General features: G+C 43.7%; 1 protein-coding gene across 2 annotated transcripts; it reads left to right on the top strand.

The window, feature by feature from the left end:
- The first annotated feature begins 9,091 nt into the window (after positions 1-9,091).
- On the top strand, positions 9,092-11,695 carry LOC133921236 (transcription factor TCP14-like). 2 transcript variants are annotated; one of them, XM_062366039.1, is made up of 2 exons: positions 9,092-10,816; positions 11,507-11,695. In XM_062366039.1, exon 1 carries the CDS (start codon positions 9,551-9,553, stop codon positions 10,781-10,783), a length of 1,233 nt encoding a protein of 410 aa, XP_062222023.1. In that variant the 5' UTR covers positions 9,092-9,550; the 3' UTR covers positions 10,784-10,816; positions 11,507-11,695. The 2 variants fall into 2 exon arrangements, with proteins under 2 accessions (XP_062222023.1, XP_062222024.1); XM_062366040.1 differs by lacking the exon at positions 11,507-11,695 and adding an exon at positions 10,894-11,201.
- The last annotated feature ends 5,741 nt before the right edge of the window (positions 11,696-17,436 follow it).

Raw genomic sequence — 17,436 nt, 5'->3', positions numbered from 1 at the left:
TGTAACTAATGTGTGCACCACTGTTCAATCTATTGTGTAATTATCTTGCTTTTATGGTATTAGTTTGGTTTGCTCTTACGACCCCCTCCACCCTACTTCTAACTGTCGGCCACCCTCTCCTCAGCTTGACCAGACCCTAGCCGTCATCGTCTTCTACAATGGTGTGTCCCCTCCCTCCTCCTTCGGTCCATCCCCCCCCCCCCCGCCCCACTCGTCATGTCTAATAGAGATGATGTCAAGGCTACCTGCATAAGGCGACTGAGGCCGAAGTTGGTCGTAGGAGGCTGAGCTCCTCACATATCGGGAACAAGAGGCACACGCCCATGCATTTTCCCTCGACAATGCCCAAGCCTAGGCCAGCACCACCACACTGCACGCACATGCCATCGCTGTCCTACCTGAATATCAAGGCATTGGTCCCGATTGTCCTCAACCTTGTTTATCCGAGTTATAGCAAGTGGTGCAATCTCTTTCTTAACACGCTCAGCAAGTATGATCTCTCTGAACATGTTCTTTCCACGATGTTGTCCCCAACGACACCAATTGAAAGAGAATGGATTGCACTCTGTTATTCTGGCTCTATGGCACCATCTCTCCCAAATTGCTTGAGGTAGTCATGACGCCCACCTCCACTGCTCGTCTTGTTTGGATGGGCCTCAGAAAGAAGTTCATCGGGAACAAGAAGACACGTGCCCTATATCTCGATGCCGGGTTTCGCAAAACTAGTTAGTAACTCAGTATATACATGCCATATTATGTGCTTTCATGAGTAAGAATAAATGTACTCGAGACTTTTCACGTTTGTGAATATGCGCAGCTTAAACCATTGTGTGTAGGCTTAGCAGATGAAAGACATTATGTGGTGGTCAAAACTCTCGAAAATCTATAAATAATTAAGCCCACCAAATACTATATACGCTCAATGTGCCACCGATTCTAGTCGTAACAAAAGCAAAACAATTATCTTTAGCGACAAAATACATGTGGCACAAGTACCACACTAGGCAACAGTTGGCAACAAAATGTGCCACGCATGACAAAAGAATTTGAATTGCATCAGTAGACCCATACTATTTGTGAATGCAGCAACTAACTAAATAATTTTGCAAACTTGGTTTGATTTCTGCGTGGATTGAACTACTTTTTAACTTAAAAAATATTAAGATTATATAATTTATTATGAATATTTTTTCTTAGCACAGACTGGATTGATCCTGAGCTTGCATGCCGACGCACATTATGGGCGCAATGTCTCCACGGAACGTTTCAATTCAGCAAGACTTGACCAATTTGATCTTTCACTCCATAAAGAATAGCAACTGCTATTATATCAAAAGTTTTATTTCCTAAAACTTCTGATGGGTCCAACCATAGGGAGCCAATTCATGACAGACATTCAATAGTATACTGTTTGGTTGCTTGCACCAAGTTGAGTATTAATAGGATGGTACACTAGATAGCTAGGAACGTTCTTGATGAAATGGTACAAGCTGTCTATTTGATTGTCCATATAGTATGAGACGATGGAATGGTACATGATTTTGTTTGGTTGAATGGATGGACCTGGTATGGTAACATCCTCTCTAGAGGCAGTAGGCTTACCACCGGCTAATTGCAGCCATGAAGCCTGTATAATTTGTACTTTCTTTCTTTTTAGGCCTTGCCGTTTCGTTTATAACCCTCTTCTAATGAAACGAATAAGAAAATACGTTCGTAAAAAAAATGCAGGCCAAACATCAATACACAATAGCACTCCAACAAACTCTACAGCCCCAAGGCCCCATATGAGTTCAGGAGCTACAGTTCATTCCACCTGAACTCGTATGTGTTCTTTGACTGGTTGGCTTGCTGCTTGCAATTGTATAGTCTGCCAAATACTTATCTCTGGTTGGATCGGTCTCTTTCATGATTACTGTTTTTGCATGCTTATGAAGTAGATAGAGATATCTTGTTGCCGGTTTCTCCCAACTCCAATATTGAATAGCCAGTCAATTAAAATCAGAGTTTGCTATACATCAATAAAAAATAAATATAAAAAGTAGGGGAGAGAATCAATCTATTATATACATTGTATACAGTCCATTAAAAAGACAGATGACACATCTATAGTTCGAGTAACAATATATAACCATGGCTTACTTGTCAGCTTAGATAATTAACAATGAACATAAGACAAATAAATCTGAACAAATGCAATGAAGTTTCTAAGATTATTTTATTTTCTGTTTTAGAATGTGTGTATTCACAGACTCTGCCATTCATTAAATATAAATTGTTTAGGACATTGACAGTGTCTCTCCAACATGACACATTACTAGAGACTTCTATGAAAAATATGCTATTTTAAATCTTGCCAATGAAACATGCACATAAAGCCATACGGTTGTTCAGGAATAATAAGCCACAGATGATCACCATTAGTAGTACTATAGTTCAATGATATCGATCGATTTATTAATGGAAACAATACACCCTCCCTTTCTCAAACCATAATTAATGATTAACAGGCCACCATTTGCGGCTCTGGTTAGTCCATTTTAAATTGTATTTGATAAGATTATCTTCAATTTGAGACAAAAGTCCCTGCAGCCTTGCATCATGGATGTCATCATATACAGTAATTAGCTAGTACAGGCATACTTGCACTCTAATTAGTACCTTGGCGCGCATTAACAAACCTCATCATTCGTTTTGTTAGCTTCTCAATCATTTGATTTCAGAAGTTCATGCTTTATTTTATTCCAATGCCCCCATCTATGATCACACACAGCGAATATTTTCTTCGCTAGTTTGACATTTGTGGACACCTTTTGTTTTCCGTACCTGTGCATATGTGTTTTATATATGCAAGTATAGATTTTTTTAAAACATTTAGGATTCTTTCTTTTTCGATTTTTCTTTTTGAATAATGATTATCAAAGGACCATAAGCAGCCAGCAGTTATTTGGATGTCAATTTCTTGTGCATTTTTCTTTTGTTACTAGCTCTAGTTCGCGAAAATAGATAATTCAATACACACTACTAGTCTCGTTTTGGGTTTATGATCACGATGTTTTTGAACTATGTACGTGTTTTTGTCAATTGGAGAGAGATGCGAACTGCAAGATGCCCAATGCATGGTGTATGTTAATTTATACATTGTGCATGCATGTCAAAGATCCTCCACTAGCCCACAATATCAGGTTCCTGCTCCTGCTAAATGCATCTTGACCTGTCCATTGGCACATTTTCATGTTTCCTTCCCGGGAGGTGCTTGAACCAAGTCACTCAGCCTTATACATAGCCACCCTGTCGCTAGGTCTCAAAAAGCTGAGTAATGCAGTTCCCCTCTCCTCTTTTCCACTCTTTTTCTTCACATAATGATCCCAAATTCAACCCTTTATGCCTGTGGCAACTGGTGCCATACAGCTTTAAAAAGTGGATTGTTGCTATATGTACCAAATGTGATGGGATCGATGCTCTCTATTAGTGCCAAAAGTGACGTCTGAAACTAGATATATATACTCCATGCATGCGTGAAATCTTGCTGGCTTTGCATTGCTCCAAATTAATATGACATATTTTGATAGAACTGTGTGCATATATACAAAAGGTCGTGTGTGGCTGAGCTGCACTAAAAAAAATACACTAGTGTAGAGAAGGTTCGAAAACTCTGTGTGGGACACTTTTTTTAATCGTCTGTGGAAAATAGTCTATACAAATTAAATTTGTATATACGGTTTTTAAACCGTTTGTACAAATCATTTATATAGACGGCTCGTTATTGGAACTATATGTACTAAGTTTTTTGGAGCAACAAGATCTAAAAATATATTTTTTCTACCCACAACAACCCCCTATATTATTATATAAGTACAATCGCTAGTTACACGATTTTTCACACAAAATACCACAAGTGCCTTTTCTAGGAGTCAAACCCGCAACCTTTGACCTCGCACAAACATTCTTTACCGTCTCACCTGTCATTCATCGCTGACCATTGTATAAAAATAATCTATATAAGATATACTCTCAAAACAAGTGGGACACTATTAGTACAGACGGTTCTAATTTAGAACCGCACGTACTGTTCCTTTTTATACATATAGTTCTAATTTGGAACCGTCTGTACTGTTACTGCTAATAGTACAGACGGTTACATAGAACCGTTTGGACAAAAAGAAACAGTACATACGGTTACAAACTACAATTGTCCGTATTAATAGTACATACGGTTCTAGTTTTGAATCATATGTACTGTAGCATCTCACTGTATTGCAATTATCCGTTGTCATTTTCTCAGACAGTTCTAGTTTTGAGCTGTCTGTTGTACCCTGTATAGATGGCTTCATAGATTCTTCTGTACAGAGGCATCCTACTAAATAGATTCTGTACTAGTGATAGCGATGTATGATGTAGGACCGAGAACGACGATTAGAGGGGGTAAATAGGCACCTTATAAATTTTTTGCAAAATAGATGATCTATTCATTGTTCACCCAACGTCCCTAAAAAATGTACAAACGGAAGCGTAAACTCTATAGAGACAAAGCGAGAAAGAAAGTTCTAAGGCAACATGACTCCACAGATGAAATATAAATCATATGCTCTATTCAAGACCATTCCATATATTTTTTAGCACAAAAGTTTAAAACTTGAAAGAAGAATAAAGCAAAAAGACATTCACCAAAAGAAACAACTCTACAAGTTGATGATCTAGATACAATTGGATTCAAGACCCTCTCAAATACATGAGTATATGAACGTTTATGCCTCTGCCAATAAGAAAAATAACCTCCTAAGGTTGAAAAATCGTAGCTCAAAGACAAAAATGAAAATCAACAAGAAAATCACAACCGAAAATAGAAAACTTACAAACTTGCAGGGAACCAATAAAGAGAGACTAAAAAGAGGGGAATTCAAGCATATGCAAAAACATAAATTTCATTATTCAAAGAGGTTAGCCCTATTTTAAGCAGATCATAAGAATTTTTCTCTCAAAAACTCTCACATATTATATAGACTAAGCATTCATCTTTCTCTCCTATAAAATCCTAGCACTAGACTCTCAAATAGGTGTTATAAGAGACTCAAGCGACTGGTTCAAACTCTCTCATAGCCCTACTTCTCTATTTATAGGCATAGTAAATTTGACCTCTAAGTTTACTAGTTTGTTATTAAAATATCTCTTATAGTATACTTCTACCTACCACCGATGATATTTTGTTATATTTCTTCCTCCATCCATCGAATAGTCGTGGCGTCTTCACAACTTAGCTTCGTCTTAACGCAAGCTTCACGATGGTACCACATACTTTTCTAATCCTCCCACGATTTTGAGTTCTAACCATGAAACCCTCTGCACGCTTCTCAAAGCGTGACTCGTCACTTGCTTACACCTTAAGAAAGCACTCTGATATCGACACGTGTACTCCGTTTTGCGATCCTGACCGCCGGCAAGTCTCTCCCACTCCCGATCTCTCAAACTGTCTTGTCACTTGCACCGGTATCCCTTTCACTTGACTATGTCAACACGCTGTATTCATCCTCTATTTAATGCTTTACTTGATCTCTACATGTACAGCTAAGATCACATTTAACTCTGCCCGATCTCCTTGATCGTTCGGCACCAAACATCCGCTTAGCTCCGATCACCCACCGTCGACTGTCAAGTTGCATACGTCAACTGCACACTATAAGACAAGCAAACATATTTCTCTAACTCTAACTCTAATTAGTCCATAACCAAAATGCTCAAATCAAGCTCAAGCAATCCAGAACTCGACAAACCAAATAGACAACTTTATTAATCACTCATCACATAAAAAATAATATATATTTTAACTTGATTTCTCACGTGAAAATGAAGGGCTTAATTAGTACTTGCAGTATTGTTGTCTGTCTTACTTGTAACAACCAACAACTTTTGCTTTTATCATTCATCCATGTTAGAAGCTGACAATGGTTTTGTCACCAGTTTAAACCCTGGGTGATGGGGATCACACTCCCTGTAACATGGGCCCAGTTCAAGATTATACGAGGGTAACACATGTGTTGGTAACATATGTTTTCGTCCTTTCCGCCACCGCCACCGTATTAAGCATTTCTAATAGCTAAATGGGGGCAATAATGGAGTGTGTGGTGAAGCTTCACTCAAAATACAGCTAGCAATGTCTACACAAAACAAACAATGAGTGCTTGTTCCATAAGTAATCTTTTTGAATTAGTCACATCCACCTTTCCCAGATCTCCCATACCAAAACGGATCATTCAAGGTGTTGCTTGTAAGTCGTTGCGTTTTTTATTTAATTACTACCAGTACGTGCATATAAAAATATTGCTGTTTTTAAAAAAAAGAAAGTATCGATATCGGTGTAACATATGTCACGATGCACCAACTCATCAGCACTTCAGCAATGAACCCTAAGAAACATTTGCGATTGTTTCTTTTGAACTGAAAAACCTAATGCATCAGGGTTTGAAAATCCATTAAGATCACCAACTGAACTAATTAAGCTAAAATGCTCTGTGTCAAAATGGTATGAGCACTGCTGATGACATGGATGTTTGAGTAAGCATGCATCTTTCATATACAGTGGAAAGTTTGAGCACTGAAACAGACCATCTTAGTATGAATTCCAGTGTGTACAAACTAATATCTAGATGTACTTCATGATCGACTAATATACAGAACAAAGTTTGGAGTATCTACTGGAAAGAATATTCCAACAGAAAAAAAAGAAGAAAAAGAAAAACAGAGAGCCGGAAGACAACTCTGTGCTATTGGCCTACTTATAACAGAATCACGAGCTGGTCATATTTGGTAGTTTTTAATGATTCAATGCGGACTAGAAAGAGGAGAGAGAAACATCAGTCAATGCAAAGGCTCTGAATTCTTTTGGTGATCTTTATCTACGTATGGTCATATCTCTCCATCCATCTTCCCATCACTGATCTTGTGATCATGTGATGTATATATTGTTGTGGCAAGCATAGTTGACAGGAAGGTTAGAGACATGAATTAGGCCCACTCCAGAGAATGGTCAGAGCGAAAAGATGGGGATTTGGCAGGGCTCTTGGTTGGGGCCCTAAGGGGAGTAAACAAAATTGAAGTTACAATTGTTTTATGCCATTAAACGACATGATGTTAAATCACCTCCAACAAGGAAGAAGGACAGGAACATCTAGGGACCTTAATTTATCGAGCCAGAGATTGGATTAATTACAAAATAAAGCATCACAATTCTTTAATAACGAAAAAGAGTTTTCAGCCTCTGCACCACAACGCACATTATTACATCATTGCTGCATGATCCAAGCATGTGAAAGCAGGAAATAGGTAAACAAACTACGCAGTAGTAGAAATCTCATCCACGACATAGTCTGCTATTAAATAAAATATTAGGATTAGATGATCAAACTCTTTTTTTGGACTGCATTGGGTTTGTCCAAATGCACATAATGGTTTAACTTAGAAATAAATGAACAAGAAACTCATCTGGAGTCACTTGCTGCATGTCCAGTTAAGTCATTTTGCAGAATTTCATCACACGAATAATTTGTAAAATATTCAAGTGTTAACAAACTTTCGAGCTCGCTAGCTTACTATCTTTAGTGATCCAAATGCTACTATATAAAATGAGCCTTTTTTACCATCCTTAGGAGGTACCAAAAATTATAACTAGAGAGATATTAAATTTTCGTGACTTCAAAGGCATAATTTGATGATACCTCATGATACCTTGTAAGGACCGTAAAAACACTCATATAAAATGGGCTTTGTCTAAATTCAGATGCCAGAAAACATGTTTCTCAATCGTTCGATGGAAGACCCCTTAAGCACGAAAGATGTGCTACACGTGTCTAGAAACGTTCCACATAAGAGCTGGGCATGGTGCTAATTTTGGACTAGAAATATATTACCACAGATTCAGAGCCTAACCTTTACAGAGAGTAGGCATAAATAATGCTTTTGTTGTTGCTTTTTTGTGTTCTATTTCTGTTTCATTTTATCCAAGTCCAAGTGGAGTATACGACATGGAAGCCAATACGGGATGCTTGTGTGCACCAGGTCCATGGCAGCAGAAACTAGGGCACCACGAATTCTAAGGCTGGCAAGTGGCAAACAAAGGAGGGAGCAAAGGCACAAAAGGCAATAGAATGATTACCTGTTGAGCTGGCTACTTTATTATCTCTTTCTTTGCTGTTGTTGTTACCATAATTTTCCCAGACATATTCTTTGATGATCAACTTTCATTTTAGAGAAGATATATAGTCCTCTGAATACACAATTTATTTAAGCATGAAAAAGATACCACAATTCACTAAATATAAACCTGATGCAATTTTGGACGGCTACTGAGAAACAAAAAGGTTTCCAGGACAAAAAAAGGGCATGTTGCTAAGAAATTTTCCTTGTGTATTTTGACTTGGAGAGTGGCGCCTACAGTGGGCAGTGCAGTCTTTGGGGATTGAATGATAAAGAGCACCACACGTGGAGTCTGAGCCACTGACTACTGCCTCTCCACAGCTTAAAGATTTTCCTTTTGCAAAAAAAAAAGAAAGATAGGAGCAGAAACAGAGAAAAAAAGAAACCCATTTCAAACAGCAAAAGGGAGAAAAAATAGGGCGATTGAGGTGCTCTCAAAAGCAGCCAATCCACAAAGGAAGCATTGCTTTCCATCCCACCAGATACTAGCTAGCTTGAGTTAATCCGCAGCATAAGCTGCTCCATGAGAGAGAGAGAGAGAGAGAGCGCGCTATATATAATGTTGTGGCATTTTATGATGATTAAATGGGAGATTCGTTTGTTAGCATCAGGAGAACACACCACGTTACGTTCTGCCACAATACTGATGCACACTGTGCATGGGATTAGCTAGCCAGGTGAACCTAATAATTTCCCATCCCTCTCGTCCGCCTTACTTATCCTCCTCTCGCTCATCAGTCTCCTTCCGTGTACACTCGTGTAGCAGACTACTGGTGGTAACTTTCTCTCTCTTTCTCCAGCTTCTCTCTCCTCTCCCCCTCTCTCCGAGCACCAAGAATCCATTTAATCCGTCCGTCTCTCTCCTCAAGCCATACAAAGTACACCGCCCTCTTCCGCCCCCCCCCCCTCTCCCCTGGCCTCCTAGTTAGGGTCATCTCCTCGTGCTCTCTCTCTCTCTCTAAAATCACAGATGAGCCATACCAAAAGGCCATAAAATAGTGTGTGTGATCTCCCACACGCGCACACAAACACAAGCTCGCCATCCTCCTTACATCCATCACCCTCTTCTCGCTCATCATATCATACGACTATACGAGGAATTCTTTCCAACCTACAATCTTCTTTCCCTGATAGCCAGCTCTCTCTCTCTCTCTATCTATCTATCTCTCTCTCTCTCTCTACCACGGTACCACCACCGCTAATCACACCTAACCTTCTCGAGCTAGCTCAAAGGAAGAAGAAGCTGGAGACATCAAATCCACTCCACTCTCTTCCAGACAACCACTCCGTTTACCAGGTTAAAAAGTATACACGCCAAGATATATACTTATCTCTGTGTATAGATACCATGGCCTAATTGACCATGGACGTCACCGGAGACGGCGGAGGCGGCCGCCGCCCCAACTTCCCATTGCAACTTCTTGAGAAGAAGGAGGAGCAGCCGTGCTCCAGCTCAGCGGCGTGGAGCACGGCTGCAGTGGGCGCCTCGGCAGGCGGCAACGGGAACGGATCGGGGGCGGCCGGAGGGGCTGGAGGCGAGGTGCAGGTGCGGAAGGGGGCGCCCAAGAGGAGCTCAACCAAGGACCGGCACACCAAGGTGGAAGGCAGGGGGCGGCGCATCCGGATGCCGGCGCTGTGTGCGGCGCGGGTGTTCCAGCTGACGCGGGAGCTGGGGCACAAGACGGACGGCGAGACCATCGAGTGGCTGCTGCAGCAGGCCGAGCCGGCGGTGATCGCGGCCACCGGCACTGGCACCATCCCTGCCAACTTCACCTCTCTCAACATCTCCCTCCGCTCCTCCGGCTCCTCGTTCTCCGCCCCGGCTCACCTCCGCGCAGCCTTGCCCAGCCCCGCCACAGCCGCACGGTTCGGCCGTGCTGACGCGTGGGACCGGGTTGTTGGCCTTGGGTTCCCTTTGGAGGGCCCCGCCTCGTCGTCGCCGTCCCCGTTGTTGCTTAACTTCCACTCGGGCAGCGTCGGTCTTGACGTGCAACCGTCGCCGTCTGCTGCCGCCGCAGCCGCCGACATCTCGAGGAAGCGGCGGTGGGAACAAGAAATGCAGCAACAGCAGCAGCAGCAGCAGCAGCAGCAATATCAGCAGCAGATGGCGGGGTACACGCAGAGCCAAATGCCGGGCACCGTGTGGATGGTGCCGAGCAACAACACACAGGGAGGGGCGCCTTCGGGCAGTGGTGGAGGCGGCGGCGGCGGCGGCGGCGGCGGCGGCGGAGGAAGTGGCGAGTCGATTTGGACGTTCCCGCAGATGGGTAGCGCCGCCGCCGCCGCCGCCGCCGCTACTGCCGTGTACCGGGGCAGCGTGCCGAGCGGGCTACATTTCATGAACTTCCCTGCACCGGTGGCGCTGCTTCCGGGGCAGCAGCTGGGGCTCGGCCCCGTGGGAGGCAGCGGCGGCGGAGGCGGAGGCGGAGGCGAGGGGCACATGGGGATCCTCGCCGCCCTCAATGCGTACCGGACACAGGCGGCGACGGATTCCGCGGCAGTCCAGGGCGGAGGTGGTGGAGGAGGGTCTGGCCAGCAGCAACATGGTGGTGGCCGCGGCGAGCGGCATGAGAGCATGAGCACCAGCGACTCGTAGGACGCGTCTCTGAGGATCGCATGCATCGGTCTGGTGTGCCTTTGATCTCTTCTTTGTCTTAATTGGGCTCTTGGTTCATTTTTTCTTTCTTTTTTGTGGTTTCCTTCCAGCTCTCCTCCTAGGTAGGCATACTCTTGCGAGGATCACTCAGCTGCATTCCATGGCATGCGATAGGGATTAGTCATCTTTACGCAAGCTGTGCTGCTTGTGAGTGAGAGCGAGGTGTCTCATGGGAAGAGGAGGGAAGAAACGCAGCAGCAGAGAGATTGTTCATTTTGTTCTTTAGCTTTAGGGTTTGATCAAGTGCGAGCAGAAGATATTCTTATCAAGCATGGCATTCATCTGCCGTGATGGTTCATTTTTTTTCACCCAAAGTGCCAGTTCTAGCTCTCGTATTCTACTACTCTACCTTCCATTTTGCATGCTTGAGTTCCTTGATTATTCTGCTCTCTTTTTTACTATTAACAACATGGAGTGTTTCATCAACTAGTGCTAGGGTTTTGATCTGTTTTCTCACATGCCATCTCAATTAGTGTGATCATGGAATAAAAATGTGTAACAGAGGTTGTTTGGGTGCGTACAAACATGTCCGAAAACTAGTGATTAGCCATGAGGACGGTGGACGATCGATGGAGAAATAAGGTGTAGGCGGCGAGGCTGTCCAGTCCAGTCCACTTGCGCGGGCGTAGGTTTTTGTCATCTGATGAGCGAACCAATCTGCAGGGAGCCAAGCTAGCAACCAACCAACCGGTTGCAAGGACCACAGCCACAGGAGAGAGGGTGGGCAGCTTGCGAGCAACGGTGCGGAGACCGGCGCGCTGGCGCTTACTCGAGTCCAACAGTGCGACGAGACGACGTACGCCCGCCCGCCCGCGCGCGCACTGTATTTTTTATCAGACTGTCTATACATCTGTCAACATATTATTTAAGTAAAAATATACCAGGTTTTCATCCATCGGATATTAAATCAACAGCCTAGATCGATCTGCACTGCGTATAAGAAACCTAACCTTAAATCCTCTCCCTTATTCCCGTTCTATGCCGCCGCTCCTGGGAGCCATTGTCCGTGACTGCCGCTAATCTGTTCAATCCCGATACCCCCACCATTGACTAGCCAGCTATCCACCATAACCCACGATGGGCAACACCCCCATCATCCCACCGTCTCACCTGTTGCCTGCTAGCAACCTCACGAGGGCTCTCCCTACTGTCGATAGCTATAAATCCTTCTCCTAAAAATTCGAAACGTAAACCTAATTCCTAACCCTAATTTTAAACTTTGTCGAAAAAGACTTGAGCTCGCTGAAGAAGTCGCAAAGAAAGAAGGCCGTAACAAATTCAACAGATTTTTCTATCTTTTTCGACGAATAAAGAACGTTACTCATATTTTATTGGAGCCGTCAATGATTTCGCACACGCCGTGCGCGTTACGTCTCGGTCTCCCTGGCCCGCCCGATCGCACCAACCGCGCCATGCCATACGCCGTGCCAGGCTCAACGGCGCGGAGCCTTGTGCGGCTACAGCGGCAGCGAACATATGGCACCGAGACGAGCAGGCGGGGCATTGATGGCTGGCCTCGTCGCCGTCTCCGACGTCTAGCGCTCTCCGGCCTCATCCCGGCTCAACCCAGCCCCTGCCGATTTGCATGCGCGCGCTGTCAGTCAGGTCGACCACGAAGACAGAGCAGCCCAATCTACCCATATCCATATAAAGCAGGCCAGGAAGGCAGGGTCGCGCGTGTTCATGGTCCTGCACTCCTGGGTTGCCGAGGTCGATGCTTGGACGTGGTTTTTAATTGCATGTGCCTGCCTTTCCATATCCATGTGTCGCGCTTGTTTCCTCTTGCTCTTACTGTGGAAAATGTAACTCCACATCGGGTTGTACAAACATCATTTATCTATGTTGTTCGTGTGTTTTGAGATTTAAAAAACAGTAAAATAATAAAAATATAATTCTAGATATATAAAAAACTGAAACATTTACACATCATACAAAATAACTGAAAAATATAACCATCCCACCAAAAAATACATAAAAGCCAGAACATTGAAAACCAGAAAATGTGGCCATCATATCGGAATAAACGTATAGAAAACTGGAATATTTACACATTATACACAAAATCTAGAAAAGAGTAGGTGATAAAACTATCACATCTCATCAGAATATGGTTGCACCAACATGTACATTTTAAAAAAAAATCTTTAATTTAATTCAAAATTAATGTGCAGAATATACAGATGATACAAATAACCGATGTGGGTATACTCTATTCCGGAAATTTCCCTTTGCTCTCTCTGCTGCTGCCGGGGGCCAGGCCATATTGGTGTGGTTAGCACTATGCCACTATGGACGGATGGGTGAGCGACTGCCTGCGTTGTGTGTGTGTGTGATCTGAAAAATTCTAAATTCTCAAGGAGGGATTGGATGGATGGCCAGTGTATGCTCCCAGTTGAGGGCGTGCGCGGTGCGCCCCGTCCCGTGTAGCTAAGCTGTTCGTGTACCTCACGGCATGTAGCTCTTGTGCGCCCGATCGGTCGCTGACAGATGAGCTGTAGCTGCATATGAGCTTGTCGCGACGATCTGCCGCTGGGAGCGGTCTGATCTGAGCCACCGATTAGACCGTCGTGTTACAGACAATTATGTGGGACGTACTGCACGTAAGTGGGCTGCGTTAACGTTCTGGCCCGTGTGTCAGTGATGTGAGGCACGATTCGCTGTAGCTCCACATGACACTGCCGGTCGAGCTTTACTTTAGCTTTGGAGTGGTTTCTGAATAACCTCTCTCTAAGCTCGCTCGTTTGGCCGCCGCTAAGCGGATACACGTGAGTGGGCTGTGTTACTGCTCTGGGCATGCGTGTCAGTGAGTGGTGAGGCATGATAAGGTAGCGAGCCAGACTGCGGTCAGCACAGTGCCCAGCTGCCGAGTCCAGTAGGAAAAGAGGAGGTGGATGAGGCCAATGCCGTGCTGAGGAGCTGTCGGTTGTTCTCTGTGCCTTATTGGAGCCGTCACATGTTGAGCTGATTGGGTGCATTGAGTAGCAGCAGCAGCCCCGACCCTAAACACATGTGCCCTTGTCCGGTTAGGACGTTGCGCGGCGAGCTAGCTCAATGCACCCAATCACAAACGAGCATACGTGAACACAGACTTAGCATGCACCACCTGTTGTTTTCTTATTACCCTTGTCTACCTTACCGCACGTCTCTCTCTCTCTCTCTCTCTCTCTCTCTCTCTCTCTCTCTCTCTCTCTCTCTCTCTCTCTCTCTCTCTCTCTCTCTCCATGTGTGTGTGTGACAGTGTGAGGGAGAGAGAAGCAGTACTGCACGCAGGCCGGTTCACAAGTAGGGAAACATATGTTTTTGGTGGACGCAAAGCCAATGCAAGTCATTTCAAAGTTTAAACCCCTTGTGTCTTGTTGTCTCCGGCCCGTCAGCTTGCTTTATCACTCTGTTACCCATTTCAAAAGCTCAAGGTAAACAAGGAGATTCGGAAAAAAAAAGAGAGGAGAAAATTCATACACGAATTAATCATCTTCTATATGTCTGTTCAACTGTTCATGATAAATAAGGGCATGGAAAAACAATTTTAGTGCATGCATGCGCCATCAGTGGAACCTGCTTACCTAGCTCATTACCTCAATTTTCACTGCAACCTAACTATATACATGTATTTCAGCAAGTAGATATATAGTATGAATAGTTTAGTTTATTGATGAGGGCTAAGCTTTTGAAGCGGGCTCTCATTTTGACTTCGCTTTTGTCAGGGATGCGCGCATTTTTCTTTTCAAAAGATAGCTGTATGCGTGCATGTCGAGGTGACAGCAAAATTACAAGGAATTCATAGGGATCTTGATCGGTGTAAAGTAGTGCAACAACTAACACATCGCATTGCATCGATTTCTTCACTAGCTGTTAGACCACCTCTTTTATTTTTCCCATCTCATTGCATAATTTCTTTGCAGGATGAATCTGCCGCTGCTGCCATGGCTTGTAATAAAGGAAATTTTGTAAGATCTTTTTTTAAAAGATCTGTTCTTCTCGCACAGCACGTGTCTTTTGTTTTCTCTCCTGCACACGCGCCAGCCATTAGATCAAAGGAAGTACAGCGTGAATCAAGATCTCACGAGTATCTTTCGTGTGAAGGTCTTATCAAATTTTCTTCCGCTTGCAACCGGAGGACCTCCTACTCAAGCTCTTTATTACTTTATGGCTGGAAGCAGTCTTCGACCTCAAACGGCAGCTTTTATCCGATCAGATTTTGAACATAGCGTAGTGTGTGTGATGCATATTACTTGCTTTTTTCCACGGTGCATGCTTATAATTCTTTTGCTCCTCTCCCCCCTCTCTATGTAGTTCTTTTTCAGAAAGGTTTTTGTGTCTCAACTTTCGTCCTCGCCTGTCGCGCTGCTGCTGCCCTCGATCTCCTTTCTGCTCCTCGAGATCGACAGCGCCATGATTTCCGTTTGATGGACCGATGATCGATGGTTTGCTGCTCAAATGTTCATTGCAGAATTCTACTCTTCGGCCCATCATTTCAGCTTACCTCATTTTGTTTCAGACTTTGAATCCGAAAGAATTCCCGTACGATATATCGAACAACAAATATCTAATGAAGAATTGCAATAATGGCGCCAAGCAAGACGGAATCAGGGAGCCTTATATGCAGTACGTAGTTAGGTGTACTTTAAATTAGAATGTAATTCTTGTCCATGCTGGATGCTGGCCGCATTCTAACATTCCTAGTCAGGTTTGTCTTCCTCTAGGCCATTATAATGAGATTAGAAGGCTCTAATGGTTTTAAATTAGGTTTCAGTGGTCCATGCTGCTTTGACGTTTAGTTCGGTTGATACTCTACAGATAGTGGCTTAAATTATGTGGAGAATATTAGGGGCTATGTATAAGATAAGATCTGTTTGCTTACGCATGCACTCATACCCATGGAGAAGAATCTTGACCCCTGCTGGACAGAAATATATATATTTGCCATTTGCAAACTGATGATCATGGAGAAGATGTTCGTTCAAAATCATGCAGTAGATGGAATCTATATATATAGCAAAATATATGTAGGTGGAATTATTTAACCCATACAAAAGAACAACCGCAATAACTTCAATTGTTTCTTTTAGAAGCACTACACTTCCTTTCGATCAAAGTTCTTTCTTGAACTGAATTCACGCTTTGATTTTATTTCTCTCTCGAAAAAGGAAAGGAAAAAACTTCAAGCTTTTCTGCAAGGCACTTGAAATCACTAAGCACTACAAACTTTTAAATCTGAGCAAAGTGAATCAAATTTTTTTCAGTCGCGAAGACAATGGCTTGAACTAAAGCTTCCCTTTCATGAAATGAATCATTACCCCCCAGATCATCACTGTCCTTAATGCACTTTTAAAAGGAAGAAAACAGAGGTAGCTAATCCAGCTGGATCAACAATAAGTAGAGCTAACTTTTTCGCTAACACCCCAGCTTAATCAGCCTTTACATTGCCTCATGCATATGTCTTTTTGTTTGAAAAATGGCCCCCGTGAATTTGTAAATGTAATCAAAGTTTGTAGTATATATATAGCATCAATACATCCATGCATTAACATATATACAAAAAAATAGACAGAATACTAGCAAATTAGTGCGACTATCATGGAAGTGTGCAGCATCGACCGATCATACAGCTCAATTAAGTTCATGCATTTTTTTTAGAACAGCTCAAGTTCATGCATGAGGCCGGCCTCGCGACGTGCATCTGCGTGCATGGGTCAAGAGATCACGAATTGAGACGGAAAAGCAACTTGCTCGGCTCGGCCGTGCTGGGTCGTACGCACGTCGCGCACTTAACAAAAGCGGCATGATTACCCCGCGCCCCTTTACTGAGTTTGGAACACGATGACTAGCAACAAAAGCAAAAGACGGATGCATGGTTTGTGCAGCCCTGGCGCGCGCGAGATCTATCTAGATCGCGATAGCTCCACTAGCACATCAATGGTCATCCTGCCACTTTTTTCATCGTCGGTACAGTAATAACCTATTATCATTATCTTTTCATAATTCAAGACGCATATAAATAATAAACTAGAAAAAATCAACAATAATATATTATTGTCAATTAGTAATACGAACCGATAGTGATATTTAAATTAGCATGTAAGCTCTTTGCTAGAACTGATAATAATACCAGTTCATAAAAAAACGTGCATTTAATAACTGGTAATGATATTCCAAAATCTGTACAAATTCTCGCGCCTAGCCGCTCAGCTTCTCCCAAGGGCCATTAAATATTACACTCGATTGCTCTCATTTGATCCCTCACACTCGACCGCCATGGTGACCTCCGCCCTCTCCCCTCCACTCTCCTCTCCATCGCCACTGTCACCGCCGCAATGGATCCGCTGCCTTCTTCTCCCGCTCCGGCCACACCCCCACACCCGTGCCGTCGTTTGATGAAGAGGCGGAGGCCCCGCCAGAGAGCTTGGACGAGGCATAGTCCTCGGACTCCAGTGAATCGGTGAGATCCCTCTTTGAGGATGACGACATGTGGGAACTTCCCCAACGAACCGAAGGCAAAGAGACCCCGGAGCTCAGATGAGGAGGAGGAGGAGGCCGGTGAGGACGGCGACGACGGCGAGGGTGAGGACAAGGACAAGGACGACGACTACTTC

Source organism: Phragmites australis, chromosome 6 (assembly GCF_958298935.1).
Source record: "Phragmites australis chromosome 6, lpPhrAust1.1, whole genome shotgun sequence".
In the NCBI taxonomy this organism is placed as follows: domain Eukaryota; kingdom Viridiplantae; phylum Streptophyta; class Magnoliopsida; order Poales; family Poaceae; genus Phragmites; species Phragmites australis.
Note: the sequence above shows the minus strand (reverse complement) of the source record. Positions and strands in the feature narration are given on the sequence as shown.